Genomic DNA, 19,609 nt, shown 5'->3' on the forward strand with positions numbered 1-19,609 from the left:
AATTTAGGAAATCAGTGTAACACAGTATTACCTTCTCCCTTGGATACTGAGGGTTAATCATTGAAATGTATTGATTCACAGCTGAGTAATGCACAGTTCTTCCTATTTAATATCCTAAGACCCTAACTGGGTCTTAGGCAAGGTATTATCTACTACATAGTTACCAATAAATCTGCTTATTAGTTATACTTCCCTCCAAAAGTTGAAATTTCTGGTAAGTACTCAGTGAAGAAATATTCCTTTACAATACCCCATTTCACTTAAGGATAATACGTGATTTAGCTAAGGTTTCAGTGTGTCTGTGAAATATACATCATCAAACAACAAAATATTCATATAGAGAACCTAGTGCTTACCTAGTGAATCAAGAATCCTTTTATACTCTACTGCTTCGTAAAGAGCACTTTAATTTTACCTATGCATCTGACCCATTGCTCAGTGTATTTTAAATATTCTAAATACAAATCTACTGACCATAACCACTTTTAGAAAATGTCATACTATATGCAAAAAAGTTAATAGCTTTCAAAATCTGCATGTAAACAGATAAGAGCTTGCTGAAAGACGAAATAATGCAGCTTTTCAGTAAAAATGGAAACAGAATTCCTCAACAGGTGGGTTACTAAAAAGTTAGGATTAAGCAAAACTGAGACCCTGTATTACCAAGAATGAACTGCCTTAAGAAAACAGGGTCAACCTCTATATCAGTTATTAGTTAATATATGTGAGGGCATCTGCATTTTTGAGAGAAAGAAAAATTGGATATAACTCTAAGGTGCCATCACTCCCAGCTGCCTGTTAAAATCCTAAGGGAAGAAACAAATCCTAAAGCTATTCCCTGTGTTTGATGATGGAGAGGTGAGTAGAGTCAAGGGTAGCAAAAACAGGTATCACCCCCAAGTCGCTTGAGAGCAAATTTATCAAATACCACAGCACCCAAACAGAAAAGCATGGGTTCCAGTCCCAGGGGTGCAACCTTTTATCTCTTCTTTTTTGGACACTGTCCCTTTAGGAGGCCTCCACTAAATCATAGAGGCTCTCTAAGGTAAGAGGGATAATACCATGCAGTTTAAAAGCAAATAAAAGACTGGCCTCAAAAGTGAGGTCTCAAATTTTAGTCCTGTCTCTCATATAAGCCCTGTAATATAGCCAGATATTAGTTTCCATATCTTTAAAAGTGTGAAAACAAAGTACCAAAAAAATTAGAACACAGACACAGATATGTTTCAAGTGTTTAGTTTGTGTTGGCGGCTGCTTTCTAGGCACTGTAAAATTATATCATAGACTAACATTTGAGGCTAGAAAGTAATTGGTGATTAATATCACATCATTTACCTTTACAAGGAAGTAAGGGATAATGTACTTTAAAAATTCTGGTCATAAGAAATATTATTCATCACTTTTGACAATTCCAATAACAGAAGAAATAGAGTTACATACAACTGGAGAGACAGGTATTAACGATGTTGACTATTTTCCACACCAAGCACCACAAGTGGCAGGATATGAAGTTTTGGTAGGCCTCAACTATTAAATCTCCATCTCCCTCCCTTTCCCTCCAGTTCTTTGCTCATATACTTATTTCTACTGGTTGGTCAAAAAGGGCTGCAACAAGTCAAAAAATTAGTAAACAACTGTTTAACACAGCATTTAAAAAATCTGACTTTTCTCTGGACCTCCTGTTGTCATTAGTGGCCACTCCAGTGGTATGGAATAACCCTAGAAAACCTGTGACCCATAGTTTCTTGAGAGATAATTTTACTCTGAGTCTCCCAGAAGATTCAGTGGGCCACAGCATTTAGTATCAGTCTAACCCAACCCCAGGGAGTTTACCCCACAGAGAGAACTGCTCAAAAGGACTAGAATCAACTTAGTCTTTCTCTACAAACCCTAAGACCAAGAATTTGACTGGTAAAATCTAGACATTGCTAACAGGAGCAGACAGCCCAGCTCCAAGGAAGCTACAATCCAGTTATTCATTTTCCTGAATCTATGGAATTTGAATGGAAATGTACAATTCACCACATTTAGGCCCAAGTTTGGTCACTAAACATAAAAAGTAAATGAGAAGGAACAAAAGAAATAAAAAACATATAATATTCTTGAGGGAGGATATTAATAATAATGCAATTTTACCTGACAAGGGCTAAAATCTGTTCAAGTTATGTAGGAAGGATTATCTGCCTGTAAATATGACTATTTGTGAAATGGTAAAAATCTCTAAAGAAACCACAGTATCATCTCAGTTTGTTAACAAGTAATTCTAAGTAATTGCATTTCTTGGCTAAGTTATCTGTAGCTCTCAAATAAAAACATTTGCTAATCCAAATTACTTCGACTTAGTTTTGTTTCTTTTAATCTTTCTGATGCAAACATATGCTTATGAGTTTGTCTTGTCAATAACTTATGAACCTCATATCTTGTTTTATTCTAATATGATATTTTTATATCAGCCTCCAAATCATATCAAACTTCTGGCATTCAAACCCTATTTAAATGCTATATGAACTAGAGGTCAGTGGAACACTCTAAGGCCCAACTATCTAACAACAATGTGTAGAATCTGATTCTGGAAGTAAACTGAGTCAATTATCACCGCACGACTGGAAAGACCTCTAGCATTGTGGCCTTCAAATTGGTAAACACCTGAAAAATCTTCTGTGTTTAAATATGTTATTCTACAATAAATCCAAACTGTTCTCAGAGACTAGAAGCACTTACATTCCAGGCCCAAAATAAGGGCTGGCACAGAACTTGTAAATCGATTCTTATTCACAACTTTTCAAGCTAGTTCTAGGAACAGACTTTAACTTCACTTTCTTTACTTGCAAAATGGATATCAATAATATCTATTCTACTGATCTCTCAAGATGGTTTCAATGATCAAATGAAGACTTGTGAGCTTTGTAAACATTAATAAACTATATAAATGTTAATTTCTACAATAAGATTTTAGAAAACATAAAGAACCTGAACTAAACTGAATACGTACTTCCCCATCATTGAGTCACAATCCATTCTCTGGGAAAACTCTGGGCAAACGTCAATCATGCGAATATATTTATACTAGACTGAAATTTGTAAAGTAAGTATGCATGAGAGAACATAACACCATCATCAGTCTATTTTACCCATCTGAATACCATGGTAAAAGAAAAACTAATGAAAACCATTACTGTAGTCCTAATTTTCCCATCTTAAAATTCCTCCTGCTGAGAATTCCTTTGCGGGGTGGTGGGGGAAGCGGGGGGAATCAAGGTGGGGAAGGAAGGCAACTATACATGAAATGTTTCCTGTCACGAAGTCTGGGAATAATTACTGATGTCAAGTTCTGTTTCATGCTGTACAAGTAGCTACTGATCTTACCTTTGGTCTCTAGAGTCACTGGATCAGAATACTCTCCAGCCACAGCCCTGTTACAAGCCCGCACTCTGAAGTTCATATATTTTGAATCAAACTTTAGGCCTGAAAAAATGAAAAATGGCTTTCAGATATGAAAAGTAAAGGAATCTACTCCAAAAGTACGAGTATGAACCTTCAAACAGACATTTTTCCCTCCCTGGAAGTATCTTTTTACTCAGGAAGGGTACAAATTTATGTTAAAAGGGTAATAATGCCTGAAATAAGAGAAATCATGATTTATCTATTATTTTCTTCAAAATAAATTATACAGTTTATCACTGGGCTTTTTAAACCTAGCAATAAAAAGATACTCTCAAGCCTCATTATAAGTAAGGTTTCATTCATGGAGAGACACTACAGTTTAAAATAACATATTCAATTTCTGGAAAGTAGACACTATAGAATTTTTATATTTATGACACATTGTTTCATATGTGAAAAATGAATTTAAAGAGAAAGTGAAGCATAAGGATTAATAGAAAAACTTTGAAGTCAGTCAGGTCTAGATTAAAATCTCAATCCAAAAATTACTAGCTATGGGACCTTCAACAACCTGACAGAGCCACAGTTTTGTATCTGTTAAAATAGAAAAGAGAAAACCAACCTCTTCACCGTAAAGACTAAATGAGATGTATTGTATTGATTAAATGGATGTACTGTGTAATACACTTCAGCCCAGCTCCTGACAAATGGTAAGTGCTCAGTAATGGTAACGTTACTAATGTTACTGCTCACATAAAACAAATATTGAACAACTCAGGCAACATTTGGCCATTTCAAATACCCAAAGTCCCCGATACATGCAGATATGTTTTTAAAGACTATCAAAAGGCCAACACACAAATTCCTAATACCAAGTCACAGCTTAACTTTAAGTATTATCATGAAGGTTATCAAAAAAGGGTAAAGGCAAGTCTTTACAGTATCACTGAAATGCGGGGTAGTGTATACATCTAGAAAATTGACAGCTTTTTTTATTGTTAGAAAACCAAGGTAAAAATTAAATGTCACTCTGAAATACAGTTTCCAGAACATCCTTTCATGTTTGTTTTAAATACACTGTTTTACCAGATTGCAAATATCCAGAAGTAATTAAAATGAAGGTTTTCTTGATATTTTAAGAGAAATTCATTCCCATAATAAATATACAAAAAGTCAGCTTGGCTAAAGAAACTTAATAACTTCATCTTTTAATGTAATTCAAAATATTTTTCACAATTACATCTATCTTCCGAGAATGAGATTCATGAAATGCAGTCATCTTACCTGATAGTGTATATTCAGTACCCTTAATATTATCAATTATCTCCCAGCATCGCTCATCCTTTACACGTGGAAGTCCATCAAAATTAGTTTTCCTATATTCCAGTATAAAATGATCAATCTTATTATCTTCTTCTGGCATTCTCCAAGCTACTGTTACAGAATTGTCAGCCACCAAACATTCTACTGGATCTATCTCTGGAGCTTTGGGGACTGAAGAAAAAAAAAAAAGCTCATTTCTCACTATAGTACTAATCCAGTATTTATGTTTGTCATTCAAATTATGCTTTTCATGTCGCTTTTAAACTGTTCAATTGAATCAGGCTAAGAGAAGGGATACCTTATAAATGCAAAATAACCATTTTTCTAGCTCTGTTTTAAAATTCATATTTCAAAGTTTTTCATAGACTTATTCAAAGTATAGTAAAACCCTAGTTAGCAAAAAGCAATTCAAACATGCTAAGAATAAAGAATCAAGAATGATTTGTTACTTCTTAACACGTTTTTAATCTGCTATTTCAAACAGCTGGAGAATATAAATTAAATCACTATTGACAAAATAAAATAACTTGCTTTGAATCCAAAGATTAAAATAATTCAAGGTATTTTCAATGTATTTAAAAAACCTAGTTTATAAAATAACTGTAATTTCTCAACACTGAACAAAAATGAACTCCACAACCCCACAAAACATTTAAGAATTTTTAAATGTTTCTCCAGAGTTCTATGATTCATTAAAACAAACTGAGGTAAATGAATCACAATTAACATGAATCAACATTAATCAATTTCTTTTCCACGAAAGAGGTTTTCCATAGCTCTTCAACATTAACAGATGTTCCACTTAAATAGCAGGCTAACTGGAGAATGTGGTCCTCCAGTGATACAGATGGGTCTGAAATGTGTGAAACTGTGCAAGTACTGTATTTAAACCTTTTGTTGCTAAAAAAAAGTTTTAAAAGATTTACTCCAAGTATGTAAGGTTGGTTCAACATTCTAAACTAGTTAATGTAAACTATCACATCAGTAGAAGAAAAATCAGATGATCAGAAGAAAAATTATATGATCATATCAATAGATGGAGAAAAAAATATTTTACAAAATCCAACATTCACTCATGACAAAAGCTCTCAGTAAACTAGGGAACTTTACTTAATAAAGAACATTTATAAAAAAAACTACAGTTAACATTAATGTTGAGAAACTAGATACTTTTCCCCTAAGGCAATGACATCCCCTCTCTCCACTCCTACTCAACACTGTACTAGAAGTTCTAGCTAAATGCTCTAAGACAAGGAAAAGAAGTAAAACATATACAAATTAGGAAGGAAGAAATAAAACTGTCTTTGTTTGCTGATGACATGATTGTCTATGTAGAAAATCTCAAAGAATCAACAGAAAAATTCCTGGAACTAACATGCTTATAGCAAGGCTGCAGGATACAAGGGATGAACAGGCAGAGTACAAGGGAATTTTAGGGCAGTGAAACTATTCTGTATGATAAGAAAGTGGTGGATACATGACATGATCCATTTATCAAAGGTCGTAGAACTGTATAACACAGAGTGAACCCTAATGTAAACTGTGGACTTTAGCTAATAATAATTTATCAATTACTACAAAAGTACTACATTAATGCAAGACATTAATAACCGTGGAAACTGTATGTGGGGGAGGAGGGGAAGTATATGGTAACTCTGTATTACCTGTTCAATTTTCCATAAACCTAAACTTGTTCTAAAAAACAAAGTATTAATTTTTTAAAAAACTATAACAATAACAAAGGAATTCTATACATGAAAATTCAAAGCAATGTGAGACCTAACAAATAATAAAGTAAACCAAATATCTTAGATACAATAATCAAGACCAAGATGAAAGGAATTTGATATACATTTTAAATCTTCAAGCCTAACGAGTAAGAAAGGGAGGAAAGGAGAGAGGTGGGACAATTGATCTCCATTAGCTATAGTCTTCAAAGTTGAACTATTGCATGTGTGTAATTGTACAATAAATACTTGGAATCTGATATATCTTATCAGTAAGACAACAGACAAAGAAATATTTATCATTTCTCATTATGATTAATTTCCTTCATCTGTCTGTAGGGGTTTCGTCCCTATAATACATTACAGATGTTAGTCTCTTATTACTGGAATATAAGCAATACAGACTACTATTCATTGCTATGGGAAGAGATACAGGCATTCATAAATATAATATGCTGTGCAGTGCCTACATGTGAGGAAATGTAACGGCCTATGGCATGTAGTAATTTTATAGTTTTGCTGAGTTAAAACCTGTACTGAATGTCCCAAGAGGCTTATATACAGACAGAATCACTTAATTTGTAAGTGGGTCCAGCTAACTCCCCACTATCTATCTCCCAAATTCAGCTACCATTCCAGTAAGAATGTACTAGCAAGAAGATTCTTCTTTCTTGTGAATAATGGCCCCAGAAGAAAGCACCTTGGGAGGGAAAAAGAAAATTTAGATAATTTAAGTCAAACCTATATGGGAAAAGAATCTGAAAAAATGGATATATGCGTATGGATAACTGAATCACTTTGCTTTACACCTGAAACTAACACAACATTGTAAATCAACCATACTCCAAAATAAAATTAAAATTAAATTTAAAAAAAAGAGTGGTAGGTCAAATTAAGAGTGACTTGGATCTGATATGTAGGAAGTTCACCCAATATTCTAAACAGAAGTAAGAGAAGAGTTTCAACAAATGTGGGATAAAAGTTCAGGGGAGGGCTTCCCTGGTGGCGCAGTGGTTGAGAGTCCGCCTGCCGATGCAGGGGACACGGGTTCGCGCCCCAGTCCGGGAAGATCCCACATGCCATGGAGCGGCTGGGCCCGTGAGCCATGGCTGCTGAGCCTGCGCATCCGTAAACTTGTAATATAAAAATATTAGGAAAGGCAGAACTCTCTTTAGAAATGAGAATGGAAAGCAATTCACAGAAACTTCCATAAAGCAACAGTTAAATTGTGTGGACATTGGTGTAAGAATTCTGCTAATGTTTTTCTCTGCATGTGAAATGTAAAAGGACAACTGACATCAACACTGCCACAAACATGTTTCTCTTCTTGGCTGCAGAGGCTCAGAAAGGATATAAACTCTAAGTTTCAATGCATAAATAATGGCTTAGAGCAGAAGAAAATGACTGTAATTATTATCATCCATCATCATCACTTACAATGTGCAGGCTCAGATAAGTCCAAAACTCATTACTATACATAATTCAGTATAGAGTTGATTTTTGCAGTGTTTATAGAAGGAATTATTAAGGGATGAAGGTATTCATTTTTAAGTTAATCTGATTGGATCTTATAGGAAATTTTTATGCTCTAGCAGAATACAAAAAATTAGTAATATGAATTCACCTTTCATAAATTTTAACAACCTATTATACCTTCCTTCAGGATGAAACTCCTCCACAAAAGGATTTCTTGCTTTTCATTATACCTCATTCCTTCAGACTGTCTTAACAGTTTGCAAAAGAGGAAATCCTAACTGCATGCAATCTACTTGACTGTACGGCAGACATGGCCTTGGTTTGTTAAGCCATCACTGAAAATCCAGGAGAAGGAAAGTAATGGTGAGAAGACTTCTTTTATAGTAGTTTTTTTAAAAAATCAAACTACTACTACTCATGTGTATATTCACAATCTACCACTCCTGACTCTCCTTCTGAATTGAGTAGCAGTGTGAATGAAAATATAATGGTTAGGAATTCTGAAAGGCCAATTTACAGATAGGTATCCACTGACAAGTATGTATACTTCCTTCCTCTACAACTATGATTCCTTCTCTCATCTTTTCCTTCTCTAAACTCCTCTGGAACTTCTGATCTATACCACACAAGTTAATACTTCACTTGTACCACCATTACTAGTTCCATTATAGTTTCATGACTACTAACTTTGTCTTTCCAATCATATTCTAAAGTCCTGGACTAAATCTTCAGAGAAGAAAAGAATGGTTTCATATGATCAACATTCTCTACTCAAAAACAGCTAACCTCCAAAAACCATAAACCTGTAAGTAAAACACTTTGCTTTCAAGAGATTTTCTGATCCCCCAAATCACCAAGTCCAAATTGTTTTAGCTATCAACTTAACCACATTGCTTGATGTTAGTAAAAAGAGAATAATAACCGAAAGGTCCTTAACTGGCTCTTTCACTCCTGTGGACAATAACTTGGGACTCAATTTCAAATGGTTCTGACTGCTGGAATACCCTCATACTAATACTCTAATAAACCAATGTTAACACATTACTACTGGAAATAAAATTCCATCTGAAGCAGCAACCACCACAATAATGGTAATAATAACCGTTAACATTCACTGCGTGTTAACTATGTGCCAGGTACTATTTCAAGTGCTTTAGAGGTCTCAATTCACTTAATCCTTATAAAAACCCCAGAAGGATAACATCACATTTTAAAGATGAAGAAAATGAGGGAGAGTTAAATAACTTGTTAAGGCTACACAGCAAGTAAGCGGTAGCCAGGATGCAAATCTAGAAGTCTGGCCCCACGACTCACTGTGAACCACCATGGCATATTGCTTCTCTCTGCCAAACTAGCAACAAAAGGTATCCCTTTCTTGGGTTCTTAAAATGGAATCTTTACTATCAGTAAAATAATTCTCTAAAAATAAACACTAGCAAATTCAGTTATTCCTTAGCTGAATGAAGCAAAAAAAATCACACTATACTTCCTTAATATTTACATTCTAATGTTCATTACAGAAAAATCTTGAAGGAAATAAAAGGTTTTTAAAATAACTTTACATGTAATATATGTACTAACTTACCTGGCAAAAACTTCAAAGTTTGCAATATCTGTCTTTCCTGAGAAAAATCCACCATTAAATGAGTCATGCTGTCACTGACCTTTGGTTTCAAAGAAAGGCGAAAAGCTGAAGCCATTGTCACTCTACAGAAAACACAAACATAAACATTCTTTTAAAAATAAAAGAATGGGAAGTATCGTATCATATTTAACTTATAAAACGAACAGATAGAACTTACTTCACTCTAGTGATTTCAGAAGCTATTGCTTTTAGATCTTTTGAAAATTAACAATAAAAAACTGTAAAATGTTTTTAAATTTAAAGACATTTAAGGTAACCCTTAAAGCACTTTCCTCCAGCCAGTTTTACAAAATTGCATAAAATTACAAATAACTCAAGAGACAAATATCCAAGATAAATCATCTTTAACAGACCCAACAATCATCTGAACCTCTGTACACTCAATCTGATTTCCTGATGCCAGCCTCACTCCTTTTCATATGCCAAATAATGAACTGTAAATATACCCTGATTCAAACATTCTGCCTAGTTGTCACAGCTATTCCATGTGTCCTTAAATAAAAGTAGAGGTACACTGACCAAATACTGCATAGCTTGGTAGTTGCTATAGGCCATGGATGAGAAAGGAGAGAAGTAAAATTACAATTCTGAATACCATGCTAGTAGGTATCACTCTCATCTATCAACATCAGCTGAATGGAAGGAGACAAGAAGAAACAGCCCTGTGAAACCATATGCCATGGAAATAACAGAAACTCAATAAATATATTTTAGATGAATGTGGTATACAAAACAAAGAAAGAAAGAAGCCATACCAAAGATCATTTTACCCAAAGCAGGGGGAAATTGTTCTGTCAATTAAAACTAGAGATTAAAAGAAATTCTCATATTCTATTCATTTGTTATTTTATCTCAAATTTCAATTTTTCATATTACAGTAGATTTCCACATGCATCACAAAGTAACTCTCCTTATTATCTTTGGTCAAAGAATGACACAAAAATGCTGTTCATGAATGTTGTCCTCCTAGTACAGAATTTGGCAGAGGAAGTAAGTAGAGCTACAGGAACAAAGGGAATACCAGGCCTAGTCATTCAGATCTACCAAACTACCCTAAAGATCAATGGTATGAAAGGTATCAAACATATTGCTGTATTCAGTTACTTGGGGATGAAAAATGTCACACTGTTGCTGTATTCAGTCATTTTCTTTCATCTTAAAACTATGAAAGTAGTCACTTTAGTAGTAACAAAGAGTGAACAACAGCTGATCTATTTATCAAGAAGAAAGTGCTATGAAAAAACGCTCATCAGGGCTTCCCTGGTGGCGCAGTGCTTGAGAGTCCGCCTGCCGGTGCAGGAGACGCGGGTTCGTGCCCCGTTTCGGGAGGATCCCACATGCCGCGGAGCGGCTGGGCCCGTGAGCCATGGCCGCTGAGCCTGCGCGTCCGGAGCCTGTGCTCCACAAATGGGAGAGGCCACAACAGTGAGAGGCCCGCATAACGCAAGAAAAAAAATAAATAAATAAATAAAAAAAACAAAAAAAAAAAAACAAAACAAAAAAAAAAACGCTCATCATCGCTAATAATTAGAGAAATGCAAATCAAAACTACAATGAGGCACCACCTCACACTGGTCAGAATAGCCATCATTAAAAGTCTACAAATAACAAGTGCTGGAGAGGGTGTGGAGAAAAGGGAACCCTCCTACACTGCTGGTGGGAATGTAAATTGGTGCAGCCACTATGGAGAACAGTATAGAGGTTCCTCAAAAAACCAGAGTTGCCATATGATTCAGCAATTTTGCTCTTGGGCATGTATCTGGACAAAACTATAATTCAAAAAGATACGTGCACCTCTATGTTCATGGCAGCACTATTCACAATAGCCAAGTCTTGGAAACAACCTAAATGTCCATTGACCAATGAAAGGATAAAGATGATATGGTACGTATATGCAAAGGAATACTACTCAGACATAAAAAAAGAACGAAATAATGCCATTTGCAGCAACATGGATGGAACTAGAGATTATCATACTAAGCGAAGTCAGAGAGAAAAAAATACCATATAATACCACTTATATGTAGAATCTAAAATATGACACAAATGAACTTACCTACAACACAGAAATAGACACACAGACAGAGAGAACAGACTTGTGGTTGTCAAGAGGGGAGAAGGGGTTGTGGAGGGATGGAGTGGGAATTCGGAGTTAGCAGATACAAACTATTATATATATCAATAGAACGGATAAACAACAAGGTCCTACTGTATAGCACAGGAACTACCTTCAACATCCTGTGATAAACCATAATGGAAAAGAATATAAAAAAAGAATGTATATATATGTATAACTGAATCACTTTGCTGTACGGCAGAAATTAACACATTGTAAATCAACAACACTTTAATTTAAAAAAAAAAGGAAGTGCTATACTAAAAAACAATTTATGGAGAAGGGAACTCACACTTAACTGAATGCCAAGTATAATGCTGAGCATTTCACACATTATTACTTTAAGCTCTTGGTTCTCAATAATAAAATTTCAGATTACATCAATAAGAAGTTAGGAACAAAGGCTAAATCTTACATATGTTGTTCTTGACAGTCCCAAGTATCTTTTGACTTAAAGACTTCTTAAAGAGCTATATTCAGACAGGTACTTGGTAAATGCCCACTGAATCAATGAACAGGTTTGAACTTACTTGGTTGCTTCTAAACCTGATGATTTAAAAGTTTGTTGAGAACTGTTGAGAAAAATATCTGAAAGTATTTTAAGGAATTTAAACCTGAAACTTTATCTGTAAAACTTGATTTAACCATTATGGCTTCTCCTGTGATAAACCATAATGGAAAATAATATTTAAAAATGTATACGTTCTATGTATACCTGAATTACTTTGCTGCACAGCAGAAATTAACACAACATTGTAAATCAACTATTTCAATTTAAAAAAAACCCAACAAATAAAAGCATAGTATGTACACTCTTCAAGATAAACCTGGGGGAAAAAAATATCACTATGGCCTCAAAGAAAAATTATATCCCCTAAAGATATATCAGAAAGGCCTATCAAAGCCTAAAAAAAGAATAATGACCTTTATTTTCTAGACAATGAAAATTTCAGTCTCCATAAATCAAGTTAGATGTACAACAATGCTATAGTTTTCCAAAAGACTGAACTTTTTATTTTTAAACTGAATATATTTAGACAACTGTGCCTCAAAGCCCAAACTAACAATCTAAAATCCACAGATACGTCTCTACATTACAGGTTCCATGTGATTAGGAATGTTTTAATTCACCTTGCCCATTTTTTTTTTTATTGGAGTATAATTGCTTCACAATGTTGTGTTAGTTTCTGCTGTACAATGAAGTGAATCAGCTGTATGTATACATATATCCCCTCCCTCTTGGACCCCCCTCACCTGACCATCCCACCCGTCATCACAGAGCACCAAGCTGAGCTCCTTGTGCTTTATAGCAAGTTCCCACCTGCTATCTATTTTACAGATGGTAGTGTATTTATGTCAAACCTAATCTCCCAATTCATCCCACCCTACCCTTCACCCGTGTCCACACGTCCATTCTCTACATCTGCATTTCTCTTCCTGCCCTGCAAATAGGTTCGTTCATATTACCATTTTTCTAGATTCCACATATATGTGTATATACGATATTTGTTTTTCTCTTTCTGACTTACTTCATTCTGTATGAAAGACTCTAGGTCCATCCACATCTCTACAAATGACCAGATTTCGTTTCTTTTTATGGCTGAGTAATATTCCATCGTATATATGTACCATTTGGTTCATTTCTAATAGTAAAAGCTGAACACAAGGATCTCTTCCTCCTAGTTTTATTTTTGCAAAGAGAAAATAACTGCAAGGTTTCTTTCAAAGTCTTTGGACGGCCCAAAGCCTGATTAGGAAGTGACTTCTAATCCAGAAAATCACAGACCAGAGCAGGATTTTGTGCAGTAGGTGGCTAAACAGAAGAATACTCTAGCCAGGGTGGAAGATGGATTACTTACAGCAAATTCCAGCACACATAACCCAAATATACTTTATCCAGAAAACTGACCTACCTAGCATCCATTCCTCATACAGCCAATACTTTTCACTTTCAAACTCTCATAATCTCCTTTCTACATCCAGGATTTATAAGAATAATCCAAGTCTTTAAACACTCCCTGATATAAAATATACGAAAAATACTGTATAGCACAGGGAACTCTACTCAATACTCTGTAATGACCTACATGGGAATAGAACCTAAAAAAGAGTGGATGTATGTATATGTATAACTGATTCACTCTGCTGTACACCAGAAACTAACACAACATTGTAAATCAACTATACTCCAATAAAAATTAATTTTTAAAAAATATGCAAAAAATAGAAAAATTAATATTTGTGCTAAGAATGCTATGACTGCCATGTGAATTCCTCCTCTAGTCAAATAAAAGGCCACTAGAAAAACACAAGAGTTGAAGTCTTCAGCCAAGATTAACAATAGCAACACTGGTTTTCACATAATACATACAGAATAATTTTGTGAATTATCTGATGAATAATTTAATCTAGGGCTCAGAGTGGTGCTTTGAAGAGCTGTGCCTTTCAGAGAATTTCATTTTCCTCAAATGAAGAAACCTTAAGTGATAATTTCACTACAGTCAATGCTCAGTGACTAGCCAAGCAGATCAAAACCATCCGTTCTGTGATAACCCAATCCAAAATTGCCAACAGCTCTTTTAGCCCTTTCGTAGTTCGTTACAGCAAATACTAAATTACCTGTGCTAATCCTGGCTCTACCAATGGTAAAGACCTTTAAGCCAAAGCCTATCATCATTTTCTTTAATTTTCTCCTCCCACAAACTAGACACTAGTGGCATTAGAAATAGAGATGGCACCAGGAACAAGATGGAATGAGAATACAAAGGGGTTAAACAGGAAAGCAGTGAAGTAGGAGAGCAATAGCTCTTGTTTTGTGTGTGTGGCTTTTAAGGACTTTATTGACCCAGTAGGTCCAGTAGGTTGAGTCCAAGTAGTACATCTGAGACACAGATCACAAACATAACGAGTTATCATCAGGCTGGCTTTTGTTGCTGTGGTTGTGATACCGACCAGGGTTCTTGCTGGGGCTGCGTCAGCTGCAGGAGGGAGCGAGAAAGGAGAGCTTTAGCTCCTGAGGAACGAAATAAGGCTGTAACTTCTCATAAAATAAGACACGCTTATATTGGTAAAATTTAAGAATAACAAAAAATACATTCAGGAATATATATGTTTTTAATTATTCAAAATGGTTCCCCATCTACTAGCATAGCTAATTAAGAACTGTACTAAAACTATATTATACCAGAAATGAAATTCTTTTGGAAGTACATAATTGTCAATAACTATGTTTTTTAAAAATCTTGCTGATATACTGTTTATTCCGGAATATATGCAGAAGACTTTTTCTTGCACTTCACCATTAGGTGTATTTACTTTTGCACTTCGCCATTAGGTATATTTATTTTAACTAACGAGATTCTAATAAGAAACTTCTTGAATTTCATTTCTGACTTCACTGTTGATACTTAAATAAAAATGTAGGTTTTATACCATACCTATCCTTGATCTGTCTGGCAGCCTTGGAGCAAATCAGGGAGAAGAGAAAGAAGGCAGTTAGTGCTTTTCATGCAAGTTTCAATGGCAGTGACATGCAAGAAAAGTTAGGATAAAAACCCTGAAATAGATTAGTTCATATTCACCAAAACATAAATTACAAGAAATCTGTACAGTTCACATCAGCTTGCATAATGTGATGTTAGAACTATAGTTGGAAATCCAGTCCCGATATAAATCACCTTAAAATAAGGAGGAAAATTTAACACTTCAAACTAATTCCAGATGACTATACATGTTTTTTCTTACCTTAAGATTATCAACACACACCTCCACTTTCATTCAGTCTGACACTCTTCAACTAGAACAATCAATCTCCTTCATGGGGCACACATTTCTATGCATTCTGATTGTTTTCTTATACATTTCAAATCTGCTCTTCAATTTTTCTTCAGAGATCTCTTTCACCACTTCATAATGGTTCTTCCAAGTTTTCTCTACTTGCCTTCACTGGGCAAGGACTTTGTATTCTGACAGCTTGCCTGCTAACATATAAAACTAGGCTGCAGTTCTACAATCCTTTACCCCCAAAAATGAAGTTGTAATGGCAAAAATTCAGACAAGGAGAAACCAAAGAAACACTTCTAGCAATAGGGTCTTTCCCTCAGATGACTTCATAGAAGCTGCCAACTTAAACCTACGCTACTTAAGGTATCTTTCTTTTTTGAGAATGCTAGCACAAGTTTAGGAAGAGGGCACAGCTATTACTCAGTGCTGTATGTCACAGAAAACGGATGAAAAATACATGCAGAAACTGCTGTCCCCTTTAAATTTACATACCATATAATAGGTCCAACAAAAGGCTTTTTCCCCCACACTGACCATCATAATTAACAACACATCTAATATAGAACATGGCTATTATGCTTGATATTCTAACCCCAGTGTCTAGCATAAAGCTTGGCACATAGTAATATTTAATAACTACTAAATTTAATTGAACATTAATTAGATGTATTCAGAAATGTTTCTGTTGTCTCTCTTCTTCAGTTCTAATATTGTTCGTACTTGGTATTGGTCATTTTTATACCCATCCTAAAATATTCTGGTCTGCATACCTGTCTACACAAAAAGAACAGAATTGAGATTTAGAAAATGAGCACATCACAGCACTATCATAATCAACTCCATGACCTTGTATACTAATCATTCTATTTGGTCCTTAATGCTTCTAAAGACGCATTCCAAGCTCCAGATACTACAGCAAACAACCCAATTCTGTGGCATCTATAATACGTGCCATAAGTCATACATAAAAGTACAAAGTACCTACTTTGGTACTAGGAATAAGAAATGTTAAAAAAAAGTCAATTACATATACATCAGAAACTAATATTGTATGTCGAATTTACCTTTAAAAAGTTAATTACGCCGATTTTTAAAAAATTATTGTCATTATAGCTAGAATTATAACCAAAGATTTTTATACAAGTGTGAAAGGAGGGGAAGAGGGGACTCGACTCTGCACTTGATGTTTCTTTACACATGGAGAAAAGTGCCATTAGCCTTGCTCTCTATTCCCTCATTTTCTCCTGGGAAGATGATATGACTTAATCTGATTATGAGTTTGGAAGGACAAACTAGAAATAAGTAGCTCAGCACCTTTCCCTCTTTCTGGCAGCTTGCTTGCCCACAGAGAACATATATTCTATATTCGGTTCTTTCCCTCTATTCAGTAAGTTTCATTGAAACAGGCTCCCCTCACACACAAAGACCTGAGGTAGCCCTGTACTTACATCCCTGGGTGGGGTAAGTCTGTCTACTTCTAGGATACAATATTAGGAAGTGTGCCCATTGATATAAGCCAAATTCTCCAATATCATTTGGCCTCTTATCAACTTTATTGTTTTGTCTTATTTCCCAATTGGTTTAGAACTTGGTTAAAGGAATGTTACTTACCAGTCACTCCCAAATAACCCAACAATATAAAGACCATTACTGTTTTTAAAACTGACCATAATGATTCAATTTTGTGTCTAGTATTAATTTAGTAAGGTGCCATTTTTTTAGTGCACCTGTGTGCAAGTGTGCACATGTACACATGCATGTAAAGCTTTCATGTTATTGCTTAATATACTAGGCTGTTCACGACAAACCAGAAAATATATGAAAAGCCAGATAATCTAGGAAAAATTGTTGCCATGTATTTATATATGTATTTACATATGTATCCCATGTATTTATATATATAAATACACCCAGTTGGTAAAACTGGAGACCCTCCATGGTTCCTCTTTCATTTAGGTTCAAATTTTATAGTATATACACTGTATAAATGCAGGAGAGGTTGAAGAAGTTATACTGTGCAATGAGTAAAGGATAGAAAGTCTCAAATTATGCAGGTATTTCAACAAAAGGGCCCAACTTCAAGAAATGTCTTAAATTGGAAAATAGATTGTTTAATTTTTTTCTGGAATTTCTTCTCCCAAAGCAGAAAGCTGTCCAAAAGATATACATTAATATGTTGCTTGATTCCTCTAAGTTTCAGTTCCAAGAGTGATGCATTTTTGTCAATTAAACATCTCTACTTAATGAGTACCACCTGATCCCAGGATTTACCACTGCTCTGTCTCCAATACATTTATTTATATCTACATAATACCACTTCGTGAATTATGAAGAGGTCTCAGTGAATACTTAGATTTTTAGGTTATGACAGTGTACACTATTGGAAAGCCTTCAAGAAACATTAGTCATATTACTTTGCTCAACATCACTATTTTCTATTTCAATTTCAATCACTATTTCGATTTCAATATTCTACTGAAATCCTGTTTGCCAACAATTCATTTCTCTCTCTTATCATCAGAGATGGCTCCTTTCTCTCTCTCTCTGAGATTCCCTTCCTCCATCTCTCAAATGTTATTTAAAATAAATCCTACAATTCTGACCCTTTATTTTACCAGTTATGTGAATCTGTCACCTGAGACCAAAATTCCTTAAATAAAACTGTAATAATAATGGAGGAGTAATCACAAATGGTTCTTTATCACTACCAATTAAATACAAAGTATTTAAACCAGATCTTTTCCCAATCTGCAATGAGTAGATATAGAAACTACTTTCCTCCATGAATTTATTTCAGCCCTTTGAAGATTAAGATCTTATTGTTTCTATATTTCTTCTTAATATCTTCATTTTTCTCCTTTTATAGAAAGACATTAGATGGAAAGTACTCTAAAATAGTTCCATATATGGAGGAGCTAATTAAATAGTGTTTCCTAAACACAATTAAAATAGGAATAATAAAGAAGTTTTAGATCTTGCTTACTGTACTCAATGAATCATTTACCCAAACAGAACAAAATTTGAGATTTCCAAATTTCTTCCCAACCAGCAGAAATTTTTTAACTTTTTAAAAATAAGGAGCATTAGACCAAGTTTTAAGAGCTCTGAGTTTCAGCCCATCACATTAACCAGCAAGTCACTTAACTCTTTTAGGACTCAATTATCTCATCTATAAAATGATGAGCACAATGATATCTTTGAACCCTAAACTCCATCCTAAACCATCTTATGTGTAGATAATGACTTTTTAAAATTATCTAAAATAAATTAAACATTTTAACAATCTAATTCTCCAAAATACAGGCTGAAATAGAGAAAGGTAGCAAGGGAAAAGTTAGTTAAAATCAGAGCACTGAAACAGCAACAAAAATAAGAATATATCTGTTTCTGAATGATAACTGCTGAGAGAAAAATATACTAACATTGTCAAAACAATGAATGTAACAAAGGCTAGATGTCACATTTTCAGGAGAAGATTTATCTTGATTTTGATTTGCAGTAAAGTCCAATAGAGTTCCTAGTAAAAACGTGAATGCCACGCAACATTGAGGAAACTTTTCAAGTTATGTCTATATGTTCACATTGCTTCGTACTTCAGATTATCCTATTAGATTTGGGACAGATAATTTTGCAATGTTTCTTTCAGACAATCTGAAAATGACTAGGGGGCAAATATTTAATACTTTTTACAATATATTACTAAGACTTCTACCTTTACCCCAAAAATACCATATTAAGGAATAACTTGGGAAATGAAGGGGACTCAGTCAGAGAGAGTAAATAAGAGACTGTTTCAAAGTGCAATTTTCCCTTAGGAAAAAAATACTAAATTTCAAAAAAAACTACTGCATACTGGTTGATTCCAAACATTAGAAGTTTTATATTTCCTATACATATATTTATCTGTTTATAAAAAGCACTATATTTCCAAAAACATGATCATTTAAAAGTCTTCTTCACAAAACCCTAGTAAATAACTTGAAATAAACATGGAATACAGGGCTTCCCTGGTGGCGCAGTGGTTGAGAGTCTGCCTGCCGATGCAGGGGACATGGGTTCGTGCCCCGGTCCGGGAAGATCCCACATGCCCCGGAGCGGCTGGGCCTGTGAGCCATGGCCGCTAAGCCTGCACATCCAGAGCCTGTGCTCCCCATC

At 34.7% G+C, this 19,609-nt stretch overlaps 1 protein-coding gene across 2 annotated transcripts in view; it reads right to left on the reverse strand.

The window, feature by feature from the left end:
• Positions 1–19,609, reverse strand: part of FSD1L (fibronectin type III and SPRY domain containing 1 like) — a 53,313-nt gene that overhangs the window by 18,789 nt on the left and 14,915 nt on the right. For both annotated transcript variants that reach the window (XM_007462439.1, XM_007462440.1), the window contains exons 4-7: positions 15,109–15,131; positions 9,496–9,617; positions 4,669–4,878; positions 3,367–3,465 (exon numbers count right to left, since the gene is read on the reverse strand). In XM_007462439.1, the coding sequence (XP_007462501.1) occupies positions 3,367–3,465; positions 4,669–4,878; positions 9,496–9,617; positions 15,109–15,131 (454 nt within the window). The remainder of the gene's footprint in view (positions 1–3,366; positions 3,466–4,668; positions 4,879–9,495; positions 9,618–15,108; positions 15,132–19,609) is intronic.

The sequence above is a fragment of the Lipotes vexillifer genome, unplaced genomic scaffold (genome assembly GCF_000442215.2).
Source record: "Lipotes vexillifer unplaced genomic scaffold, Lipotes_vexillifer_v1.1 scaffold312, whole genome shotgun sequence".
Classification (NCBI taxonomy): domain Eukaryota; kingdom Metazoa; phylum Chordata; class Mammalia; order Artiodactyla; family Lipotidae; genus Lipotes; species Lipotes vexillifer.